Here is a 12,017-nt window from a genome sequence, read left to right as displayed (position 1 = left end):
CCCGTAATCGGTGTCTCTGGGCACAGCTGCCTTTCCCCAATTCTCCTTTCTTCTTCTGGCCCCAGCTCTCAGATCTTTCCTGATTCACAGCGGTCTCCCATCACCCATTCTCTCCGAGCATCTCCCGCCGACACCCCTTTAAGGTGACGTGACGTACGTAGCTCAGGGGTTGGGGTTTTCACACACCTGAAAGCCAGGGGTGAGGAACCTATGGCCCACCGGCTGGATCTGGTCCGTGGCAAGTCTCCGCACTGCGGGCCAGAAGCCCCGAGTTTCGCCCTGCTGCAGGGGGAAGCTAGAGTCAGCTCCAGCTGCCGGAAGTGGCCAGCATGTCCCTGCTGCCCCTAGGAGCAGGGGTGATCAGGGAAGCTCCATGCACTGCCCGTACCCCCAGCGCAGGCTCCGCAGATCCTATTGGCTGGGAACCACGACCAATGGGAGCTGTAGGGGAGGCGCCTGTGAGTGTGGGCAGCATGCACGGCGCAGAGCCCCCTGGCCCCTCCGCCTAGGAGCCGGACATGGCAGCTGCTTGCGGGAGCAGCGCGAAGCCAGGGCAGGGAGGGAGCCTGCCTGAGCCCCACTGCACTGCCGACCTGGAGATGCCTGAGGTAGGCACCACCTGGCCAGAGCCCGCACCCCAAAACCCCTGCCCCAGGTCAGCACACCCTTCCCCCCGCACCCTAACTCCCTCCCAGACCCTGCACCCCCACCGACACCCCAACTCCCTTCCCCAGCCCTGAGCAAACTCCCTCCTGGAGACTGCACCTCCCCGCCCACACCCCAAACCCTGCCCCAGCCCCGAGTCTGCTCCTCCACCCCAGACCCCTCATCCCCAGCCCCACCCCGGAGTCCACATCCACATCCCCAGCCACAGCCCTCACCCCCCCCTCCTGCACCCCAACCCCCTGCCCCAGCCTGGAGCACCCTCCTGCACCCGCAACCCAAAAAGGGACAGGGGGCCCTTGTCCCGCGCCATGGCGGAAGCTCTCCGGCTGGCACGTTGCTGCCCACACGGGCGCTATGGGGAAAGGCACTGTCTGAATTGTCACAGTGGGGCACGAACAAGAAGCTCCCGCAACGTCATTAGCCACAACTATGCGGCCACCGTGCTCAGGCCAGAAGGGATGCGGCATCCCCTAGTCTCGGGAAAGCAGGACCCAGATTTCCTTTCAGCAGAGATCACCACCGCAGGGCAGCGGGCCGCACCCGGCAGCTGCGCGGGTTAAGGAGATGGCCTGGCCGTCCATCGTGGGTTCCCCAGGATCCCCACTGCAGCTGGGTCCAGCCTCTCAATGCATGCTGGGGGGACGGAAAGAAGGGGAAGGAAAAGTTAAACATCCCCCCCAAAGAACAGACATCTCCTCCCCTAATCCTGGCCCTTCCAAGTTTGCCTTGACTGCCCTACCCGTCCGAGGATTTGGGGCAGAACAGCACCCAAGGATTCAGCCCCCTTCAATCCCACCCCACGTGGCTGTCCTCCACCAGCCCCCCAACACCACCCCATCAGCCTTCCTCTCTGATTCAATCTTTTCTTCGCCTCCCAGTCTCCCGTGGGGCTCTCCGTCATCTTTGGCCCCTTCTTGGGGGTCTCATGCCCCCTTCCCTGGGTCTGGTAGGGAGCCCAGGCCCACCCTCTCCTCTGGGTTGTAGCCCCCCAGACCCTATAACCAGCAGACAGCGGCTGCTTAGACACCGTTTCCCTGCTCACCGCTCTCTCTGGGGCCACCGCTAATCCTCAAGCCACCAGCACAGACCACCTCCCCCTGCCCTATTTATCCTCTTCCCCCAGATCTATTGCCCCACTGAACCCCTCACGCATCCTGCTTTTATTCCTATGTCTGCCCCCCGGGGGGGGGGGGAACTGCAAACAGGTCTCCAGTGGGGCGGCAGCTGGGCCTGTGAGGGTCAGGGCTGAGGTGCCCACTCCCCGATGTCCACGATACTGGACCTTCTGGGAAGGTTTGGGGCCCACCCCCTTTCATATGGCCGGGCCGGGCCGGTCCAGATGAGTCCTGCCTTGAGTGCCGGGGACCGGACTCGGCCACCTGCCGAGGTCCCGGCCGGGCCTGCGACTCTAGGACTCGCCCACCGACGACGCGGCCAGTGGCGTGGGGCGGAAAGCCCAAGTCCTTTCCGGGGACAGCAACGTGGGGGGCTGAACGCAGCGCAGGGGGGGCCGCGGGGGGGCTGCAGGCGCGGAGGCCCCGCCTAAGGAGGCGGTGAGGCCGCGGGGTTTGTCCTGGGAGAAGACAGAGACCCGGGGGGGGGGGGGGGGTCCAGCGCCGGGGATAAAGGGAGCCCCCCCTCCCTTCTGAGAGCCAGCCCCACAGCTGCCCCCCACATCTCCCTTCCAGCCCCACAGAGTGGGAGACAAACCCCCGCGCTGGGGATAAAGGGAGCCCCCCCCTCCCTTCTGAGAGCCAGCCCCACAGCTGCCCCCCACATCTCCCTTCCAGCCCCATAGAGTGGGAGACAAACCCCCATGCTGGGGATAAAGGGAGCCCCCCCTCCCTTCTGAGAGCCAGCCCCACAGCTGCCCCCCACATCTCCCTTCCAGCCCCATAGAGTGGGAGACAAACCCCCATGCTGGGGATAAAGGGAGCCCCCCCTCCCTTCTGAGAGCCAGCCCCACAGCTGCCCCCCACATCTCCCTTCCAGCCCCACAGAGTGGGAGACAAACCCCCGCGCTGGGGATAAAGGGAGCCCCCCCTCCCTTCTGAGAGCCAGCCCCACAGCTGCCCCCCACATCTCCCTTCCAGCCCCACAGAGTGGGAGACAAACCCCCATGCTGGGGATAAAGGCAGCCCGCCTGCCCCTCCCCTCACCAGCCCCACAGCTGCCCCCCCCCAGAGCCAGCCCCACAGCTGCCCCCCCCTCCCAGAGCCAGCCCCACAGCTGCCCCCCACATCTCCCTTCCAGCCCCATAGAGTGGGAGACAAACCCCCATGCTGGGGATAAAGGGAGCCCCCCCCTCCCTTCTGAGAGCCAGCCCCACAGCTGCCCCCCACATCTCCCTTCCAGCCCCACAGAGTGGGAGACAAACCCCCGCGCTGGGGATAAAGGCAGCCCGCCTGCCCCTCCCCTCCCCTCGCCAGCCCCACAGCTGCCCCCCCCTCCCAGAGCCAGCCCCCCCCAGTGCGGTGCGTCGCGTCACTTCCGGCCTCTGCTTCCCCCCGCTTGACACATCCCCGCCCCCCCCCCAGTCCGGGGCCGCCGGTGGGAGCCGCCCGGTGAGTGAGAGACCCCGGGGGGGGGAGGGGAGAAGCCGGTTTGGGGGGGGGGGAGTGTTAATCGCCCCCCCCCCGGTACAAATTCTCTCTCCCCGCCTCACACGTGGCTGTAAAACCCGGGGCGACCCCCCCCCTTCCCGCCGCCCCCCCCGTTCTCCCCCTAACCCTCCCGCGCCCCTTGACCGCCCCCCCCACCCGGGGGTCCCCCCCCCACCCGGCAGCGGTGCGTCCTGGGGCGGGTGGGAAATGGGTCCCCGGAGCCCCTCCCCCAAAGGGGTGGGGGGTTCGGGGGGGGGCCCTGAGACCCGGCTGCCTCGGGGGTGGGGGTGGGGATGGGGGGGGCCCCGGTCTCTGCCAGGGCGGGGCACGTGCCCCCCATGGGGGCGGCCCCGACCCGGGTTCCCCAATCCCCGCGGCTGCCCCCCTCCCCCCCCCCCGAACTGCCGACACAGCCGCCCCCTGCCCATCCCCCCCCCACTGCTGCCCCCCTTCCCGCTCCCCGGCCCCCTTAAAATCATCCCGCCCCCCCCCCCCCGGGCTCCCTGCGGCCCGCGTGGGGACCCGTCACTTTCCGCTTCTGAGGCGGGCGGCCCCATAAAATCCCTTCAAAGGGTCCCCCCTTCCCCTCTCCCCTCCGTGCATAGCCCCGTAACATCCCCTCCGGCCGGGGTGTTTTCCCCTCAGGGGATCGAAGGCGGCGTTTGGGCCCCCGTTTTCTCCCCCGTGCTCGGAGACGGACCCAAAATGCCTTAAACGTTTGCCCCACTTTCTCTCTAGGTCTCCGTTACTAACGGAAGATGCCCAGAGATTTTCTCCTGTCTCTCTACGTATAAAATACGAACAGTCTCAGGGTTACCCCTTTTCTCAAATTCGTGAACGTAAAATCTTTGTAAACGCTGCTCCTTTTCCTTGTATTTAGCCATCAAATCTTGATGCGAAATACGCTAAAGGAGGGAAGGCTGCTCAAACTCTGTCCCTCTCTGCTCAGGGTCCGGGGGTCCGGCTCCCTGGGTCAGAGGCCGGGGTCCAGGCTTCGCAGCTGCTGCTTCCCCCAAGGGGGCAGGGGGAGAGAGGTGCTTAATTAAGGCTTCCTCTGTGCCCGGCCAAGGTGAGGACTTTCTCCGGCTGGTACTAGCCCCCGAGGGCAGCCCTAGGCCCTGTTAATACTAAATTCTGAGCCAGAGACTCCACGTAATTGAGAGAGACCCCCAAGGAAAATGCTGGCTGTTGTCAGGGCTTGGCTGTGTGTGTGTGTCCTCTGCGAACTGCACCAGCTCTGGCCAGGTAGCCGGCAACACAAGCCTGGATCGAACTGCCCAGGAAGACCACAGATTTGGGTTGAGTGGCAAAGGCGCTTGGCCAGGTTTATTGTTAACCATGCACAGTCCTAATGCCCGGCAGGCTGTTCGGCGACAATAACACAGGGACGCCCATTACAATGGACTCGGCTCAGACAGTGCTTGGACTTTCCACCCCCTCTGGGACCCCTCTCTTCTACGCTGATACAAGTTATGTATTACCCCTCTGACGTAGTTCGTTACCACCCTGCACCTTGCACTTGGTGGTTAGATCAAAAGAGCTCTGTCCATCACCCTGTCATCCTGCCCTGATCTTTAGGAAAGGTCAGTGTGTCCCTGTATCATCTCTGCGGAGTGTGTTTATACCATAACTTTGTGTCGGGGTGTTCTGGAACTACCCCTCTGGTAGGTGTTTCCGTGACTTCTTAGTGCCTGGAACTGCTTGCGTTTGTCCAAGGCCAGCCCTGTTCTTACCAAGTGCATGTACCAAATGGTGAACTTGCAAGCAGGCTTCTGTTTCATAACAGGGCCAGAGTTTTGCTCATAGTCTGACTCTTGGTAACTTTGCTTTACAGGAGCAAAGCCTTCGGCCTTACACCAGGCCTTTCTACCAGGCCTCATATCTCAGACTTTCTCTTTCTGTTACACTGGGGACTGGCAAAAAAGTGATTCTGCTCAGGCAGCCCCTCCCACTAGCAATTGCAGGAGCAAACCCAGCCATGGGAGAGCAATGGGACTTTCCCAGCCCGAGGGGCAGGGAGAGGGGACACAGGAAAGAGAGACTGAAAAGGGAAGTGGGAGAAATGAGTGGGGAGAGAGATTTCCAGATCTCTGATCTGCCCAGTCACACGTACTGCAGCATCCCTGGGCAGAATCACTTTCCTGTGGGCAAGATGAGGATGAGAGAGAGGAAAAGCCAGTTCCTGCTGCTGTATCCCTCCTGCTGGGGTGTGGCTGCCCTGGGGTCAGTGTCAGAGAGAATCCCCCCAAGTGATTCCTTTGGTTCTGCAATTTTCTAGCAGAGACTTTGTTACTGGAGAGGCTTAACAATGCATCTGTGAGCTTAGCCTGGCAGGAGGGGCCCGGTCTACACTGTAATGCAGAGAACAAGCATTTTCCCAGCATGGCAGAATCTAGGCTGCCTGTCTGCAGGGCAAGGGCCTGGGGGAATCGTGATGTGAAATGAACTAAAGCCCGTTCCTAAACTCCACAACGGCCCTTCTCGCCCTGCCAGCCTGCAGAATGACGCCCACGTTTCCCTCTGGCTCATCCCAGCCTCCGTTGGGACAGGGAAGAGAAATGGCTGCAGTGAAGCCAGATCAGCTATGGATTATTGGGAGTTACTTCTGGGTTCCTGCAGGCGGGAGAGGGACAGCAAATACACAGGAGGTGGGAAGGTTTGCACCGACTGGTTTGGAGGTTGGAGCAGGGCAGGAAATTCACAGGGTGGAGAAAGGGAGGAGGACAAGGTCTGGCAAACCTGCCAGGACTAGTTTTAATATGTGGCTTAGATTCTAGGAAGAGACCAGTGAGGTTTGGAGGTGGAAATGCCCTAATTTATGGAACAGGAAACAATCAACTTGGAAAACTGGGCAGACTCCCAGTGCTGGAGCCTGACCCAACTAACCAGCGGCTGCTGTGAGATAGGAAGGGGGCACCCACCAGTCAGATTTCGGGGAGATTCCCCTCCCTCATATCCAGCTCCTCACAAGGAGGAGGGTGTTGGGTTTCCTACCAGGGAGCTCTCCCTGGACCCTGCTAGGGGCTCCATCTCCTGTATCCGTCTCTGGCTAGTAGGTGTGTGATGGATCTGCTGGGAGAGAGGAGGGGCTCTCTCTTCGCCCCTCACCCTGGTGTTTCCTGGATGCTCTGAGTGGTGTGGAGATGGGACTCTGTTGACTGTGAGCCACCCAGAGCTTCCATTTGATCGGCTCCTCTCCTCCACGAATAGTGGGGCTGTGAGTGGGGCAGCAGGTTCTGAGTGTGGGACTCTTGCTCTTTCAGGGGCCGGTGACCTTCGAGGAGGTGGCTGTGTATTTCACCAGGGAAGAGGGGGCTCTGCTGGACCCCGCTCAGAGAGCCCTCTACAGAGACGTCATGCAGGAGACTTATGAGACTGTGACCTCGCTGGGTAAGGGTTCCTGTCCCCTCGGTTCTTAGAAGGGGGAATGAGGAGTTATGGTATATGTCACCCCCACAATGCCACCTCTACTCTGCCCTGTCTCAGCGTCACCCCAACATGTCAGGGACACACAGACTAGCCCACTGCCCTCCCCTGCTACACAACACCCTGGGAACAGAGCACAGGAGAACTACAGCACGGTGTCAGATTTCTCCTGTTTGCTCAGGTAAAACGGGGGGTTGGGTCCCACATAACGAACAGAAGCTTCCAACCCCTGCCCCTCTCTCAAACACCGAGCCTGCTCCACCCAGACCAGCTCCGACTTGCAAAGTGATCCCACTCCCTTACCCTCACCATGAGGTTTCCTTCTGAGTCGTTGCCTTCACTTGCCCCTCACTAAGCCCTGGAGACCACTAGCGTGTATCCCACCAGGGTGCTGGCAATCCTCAGGGCAGGAACTCCCCCTTGTGCACCTTCACTGACACAACCTACAACACTGAGCACTGAAATGGGGCAGGCTCGGTCCCTCAGGGGTCACACGCACCTCTCTGCATACTAGTCACAGCTCTGCCAAGCTGCTCCAAGTACTCCCTCCACCGTCCGATTACGGCTACACCTGACCCAGTGCACACAGCCGGAGGGGATGTGGATAAATGCTGGGATTCCCGTCTGGAGAACACCACACAAACAACGGCATGTTCTTAGTCCTTCCTCACATCTATTCTAGAGTCATAGATTTTTATTTTTTTTGTTAAGGCCAAAAGGGATGATTAGGCTTTGTAGTCTGATTTCCTGTGTAACTCCATCCAGTTACTGCTGCACTGAGCTGAATATGTTGTGTTTGACCAAATCATCTTCCGGAAAGGCAGCCAGTTTGACACGAAGACTGCAACAGAGGGAGAATTCTCCAGGTCCTGTGGTCGTTTGTTAACCTTTGCAGCACCCTGGCAGAACCATTCGCAGAGGCTCTTACCAGCTGCAGGGTTTCAGTTGGGAGCAGAGTTAAGGTTGCATTGCAGGGGGGCAGCACTGGGCAACCGTAGCTCTGCAGTAAAGTAGTTTCTGGGCATTTAGTTTGCTACATTTTTTTAGTGGACATTTTGCCACTAGAACTGTGTCTTTTGCCAACATAGCTATGTTGGTTCAGGGGGAGAGGGGCCCCTATAGAGCAGAGCTATCCTGGCAAAACTGTAAAGAGCAGACCATGTCAGAGCCTGCATGTGGATTTTACAGCACTTGAAAATATTCTCAACGGGGAAGCAAAACACACTTTACTGGACTTTGTACAATTTGTCCTCATCTTTCCTGAAATATGGCACCCAGAACTAGACATAATACTCCAGTTCAGGCCTAATCAGTGCAGGGTAGAGCAGAAGAGCTAATACGTTCCAGAATTATGTTTGCTTTTTTTGCAACACTGTTCAATCATGTTTAGTTCGTGATCCACTATGAACCCCAGATCTTTTTCTGCAGTGCTCCTTCCTAGGCAGTCCTTTCCCATTTTTATGTGTGCAGTTGATTTTTCCTTCCTAAGAGAAGTACTTTGCATTTGACCGTATTGAATTTCATCCTATTTATTTAATACCATTTTTCCAGTTTGTCCAGGTCATTTTGAATTTTAATCCTATTCTCCAAAGCACTTGCAACCCCTCCCAGCGTGGTATTGTCCACAAACTTTAGAAGTGTACTCTCTATGCCATTATCTTTTAGAAGTGTACTCTCTATGCCATTATCTAAATCACTGATGAAGATACTGTACAGAACTGGACCTTTGGGATCCCACTCAATATGCCCTTCCAGCTTGACTGTGAACCACTAATAATTACTCTCTGGGAACAGTTTTCCAACCAGTTTCACACCCATTTTACAGTAGCTCCCTCTAGGTTGAAATTTCCCTAGTTTGTTTATGAGAAGGTCATGGGAGACAGTATCAAAAGTCTTACCAATGTCAAGATATACCACATTTATTGCTTACCCCCTATTCACAAAGCTTGTTACCCTGTCAAAGAAAGCTATCAGGTTGGTTTGACACGGTTTGTTCTTGACAAATCCATGCTGACTGTTACCTATCACCTTATTATCTTCTAGGGGTTTGCGTATTGCTTGCTTAATTATTTCCTCCATTATCTTTCTTGCGACAAATCATACTGTTGGTTTGTTTCCATGGTGGAAGCTGCAGGGTGTACCCCGTACATCCAAATGTACCCCCAACATGCCATTATCTAAACTCTCAGGATCCTGTTTGTTTTGTGTGTAAATTTTCTAATTTCACAATCTCTTCATTAGCATTTGGCTCAGCATACAAACTGTAACACCTCCCCCATCTGTCTCCTGTCTTAATCTTAGTCCCTTTAAGGGTTCTGTGTCTGTAGAATTTCCAGCACAGTGGGATCTGGTCAATGGCTGGGGATATGAGCATTACAGTAATAAAAATAATAAATAACTGTAATTCAGAGGGTCCAGGCAGTGGGAGGGAGGCTGTTGGCGAGCAGGGGAGTGTCCAGGTGGTGGTAGGCTGGTGGGGGGTAGGTTTGGGGTGAAGAGTTCCTGTGAGCTGGGACGTCTGGGGCAGGGGAAAGGAGATGTATCATGGGGTAGGTTCTGTAGGGAGTTGCGATGCAATGGAGGGCTGGAAGAAATGGGAAGGAGTTGGATCAGGATGTCAAGGAGTTGGGGGGGGGGTGCGAGTAAAGGGGAGGTGGGGGCTGGGTAGTGTTTGCTCCAGGAAATGGGGGAACTAGCAATGGGAGGGAGGGAACAGGAGCTCTTGGGAGTCGGAAGCAAAGATGACTTGGGGCAGAGGGAAGGTGAGACGGGAAGTGGCTGGGCCGTGGGAAATTTGGGGGATGCTCTAGTGAGGAAGGCTGCAGGCAATGGGAGGGGAGGAGAGAACACAAGGAGCGGGTGCTCCTGGGGCCGAAGAAGGTGGAGAGGGGTGAGAGCAGTGAGTGGAAGGGGAGTGGGTGTTGTAATGAGTGAGAGGACTAGGTGCACCCTGTCCCCTTCCTGGTGTCTCTCAGTGCCCCCCCTCCACCCACAGGTGTCAGGCTTCCTGCCTTTTCCTCTCCGAGACTGGAATTCTGCAACTATCCTGCTCCTAGAATAGACCGGGGCTACAATGTCCTATATATCCACTGTGCTTACCCAGCAGGCCTGGCACAAATGTGCACTTCCTTGGTTATGTCTGTGACCCTCACAGCATCCCGGGGCAAGTGGCTCTGTGGTATCTGATAATAAGTTTCAGCTGGCCTGACCCATTCAGTGTACCCCAACTCACTAATGTCTTCACCTGTATTAAAAAGGTGTCACGTAAGATATCAACAGAAAGCTACGGACATAATGTTCGTTAATATTATTGCATGGTGTATGTATGGAGGAGAAATGCAAGATTACAGATAGGTGGGAAATGATGTTCTTAAAGCATGTCTGTCAGCCAGGGTTGAAGTTCCCCCACTCTAGACAAAGGCAGGTGGTTCTGCCACCTTGAAGGCACTTTCAGGGTACATTAAGAGACAATGGGAATGCAATTTACATAACCAGTAAACAAACCCATCACACTAACAAGGGGCAGAGAGAACCACTGAGCATCATGGCAGGGGAGGACCAAATTCTATTTTAGCAAACACCAGCAGGGGAAGAAACCACCATGGAACTTCATTTAAGAAGACAAAGGAACCAAGCCCTTTGCACTTTGGGGGAAATATTGAGCAAAGGGGTGCTCTGCCCTCTTGCTGGAAAATAGTGTGGTCAGAATCTTACCTTGCAGCAGGACTATAGTTTTATTAGGTCATTGTTCACTTCCACTTCCTGGTAACCGTTTCTAACTCTGTTGTTTATACCTGAACTCACTTTAAATGCTTGTGTTAGATTAAATGTTTAGTAAATTAATCCAGTGCTGTCTTTGAATACAAGTGATGGTTATCTCCAATTAAAGTGATAAGCTGGGCCATTTGTCTCTTCTGAAGAACAACCAATCCTTATTCCTCTGAACAGTCCTGGAGAAAGTAGCCATTGCAGAGCACATGGTTTTGGGAAAATTCAGGAGTGGGGATGTTGCGTTCTCTTGTCAGTTGTGTCCAAGGCCGTGGAAGCCAGAATGTGTCAGGGGTGCCGCAAGCAAGCTGCTGGAGTCAGAGAAGCTAGTCCAGGGTCACTTATCACACAGACACTCAGTGTGTCCTTGAATGCTGGCTGGGAACATCCAGACAAGAGAGCTCCAGCAACAGAACAGTGAAACTCACCCAGGATTACAGATGACACAACTCCGCACTGCTCCGGATTGCCCCCCAGAGTGTGAAAATGGCCTAGGTTGGTAGTGAAACATCTTGAGACGTGGAGAGTCTTGCCCCCCCATCACCATGTGCAATAGCCACAATCTCTCTTCTCTGCAGGCTCCTTGGATCTTGGGCTCCATCATTCCTGGAGTCACCTGGCCTGATTCTTATTTTTCACATTCTGCTTTTCCCAGAAGGAAATGGTAAACCCCAGAAACTGCTAAAGTAGAAAGCAATGTGTATCTGTGTGTGCGTGCGCACGAGGGGATGAGAATAACTCCTACACAGCACCAAAAGGCAACACGCCCTCAGAGCCAAACGGGGCGGGAGGGAGAAGTGATGCCTGTAACAGAAGAGCCTGTCCCAGTTGTCAGCTGACAGCGTTCTGCAGCTGAGCAGAGGGCACAGCCCACTCTAGAGAGCATAAGGAAGTGTGTGCTGGAGGGGGCCCCTGGAAGGGAAAAGGGAGAGATGCTTTAAGAAGATGAGAAGGGAGACTCCTGTGGGGAAGAAGAAAAGCCCTGGGCAGTCTTATAAGCAGTTGATTGTACCCGTCCAGCAGCAGGGGGGCGTTTAATGTTGTTAGCACATAACTGTCCTTTTGCTAGTCACTCAGGGGTGAATGCCCAGGATAGAGGGGGTAACTCAGCCTCTGTCCACCCCGGTAGGTAGCCTATAACTCAGGCTGAGAGAGTGAACCGTGTGGCTGACCTTCGGAGGAGAGCAGTCACCCAGCCAGCTCCTCGGGGCACACAGGGTGGTGACAGACAGGCTCCCACTCCAGCCCCTAGTGTACATGTCCTGTTATACTGAATTCAGGCACCTGTGATCCCCCGTGAGAATGGGAAGGTTTAGAAAGTAATCTGGCCTTGGGGGAGGTCAATGATATCCCCATTCTTGGGAACGTTTTTTTTCTATGTGGCTACGGCTGTTAATAGGGCACGTTAGCTAAAGGCACAAGAATCTTAGATCCTCCTGTTAACACGAGTTCTGCCATTCGACCAGGTAACCTGTCAGTCTCTAGGACCACCCTTTGTTTAACCAGAGAAATCTGTGCACCATCCTATTTCCATCCCATGGATGCCTGCCCGTT

General features: G+C 56.0%; 1 protein-coding gene across 1 annotated transcript in view; it reads left to right on the top strand.

Annotated features, from left to right (window-relative positions):
- Positions 1 to 6,538: 6,538 nt before the first annotated feature.
- The window catches only part of LOC140904263 (uncharacterized), a 60,926-nt gene continuing 55,447 nt past the window's right edge, over positions 6,539 to 12,017 (top strand). The window contains 1 exon segment of the mRNA XM_078850821.1: positions 6,539 to 6,659. Coding sequence (XP_078706947.1) covers positions 6,626 to 6,659 — 34 coding nt within the window. The 5' untranslated portion in view covers positions 6,539 to 6,625.

Source organism: Lepidochelys kempii, chromosome 28, assembly GCF_965140285.1.
Source record: "Lepidochelys kempii isolate rLepKem1 chromosome 28, rLepKem1.hap1, whole genome shotgun sequence".
Classification (NCBI taxonomy): domain Eukaryota; kingdom Metazoa; phylum Chordata; order Testudines; family Cheloniidae; genus Lepidochelys; species Lepidochelys kempii.
This window is presented reverse-complemented; position numbering and strand designations above follow the sequence as displayed.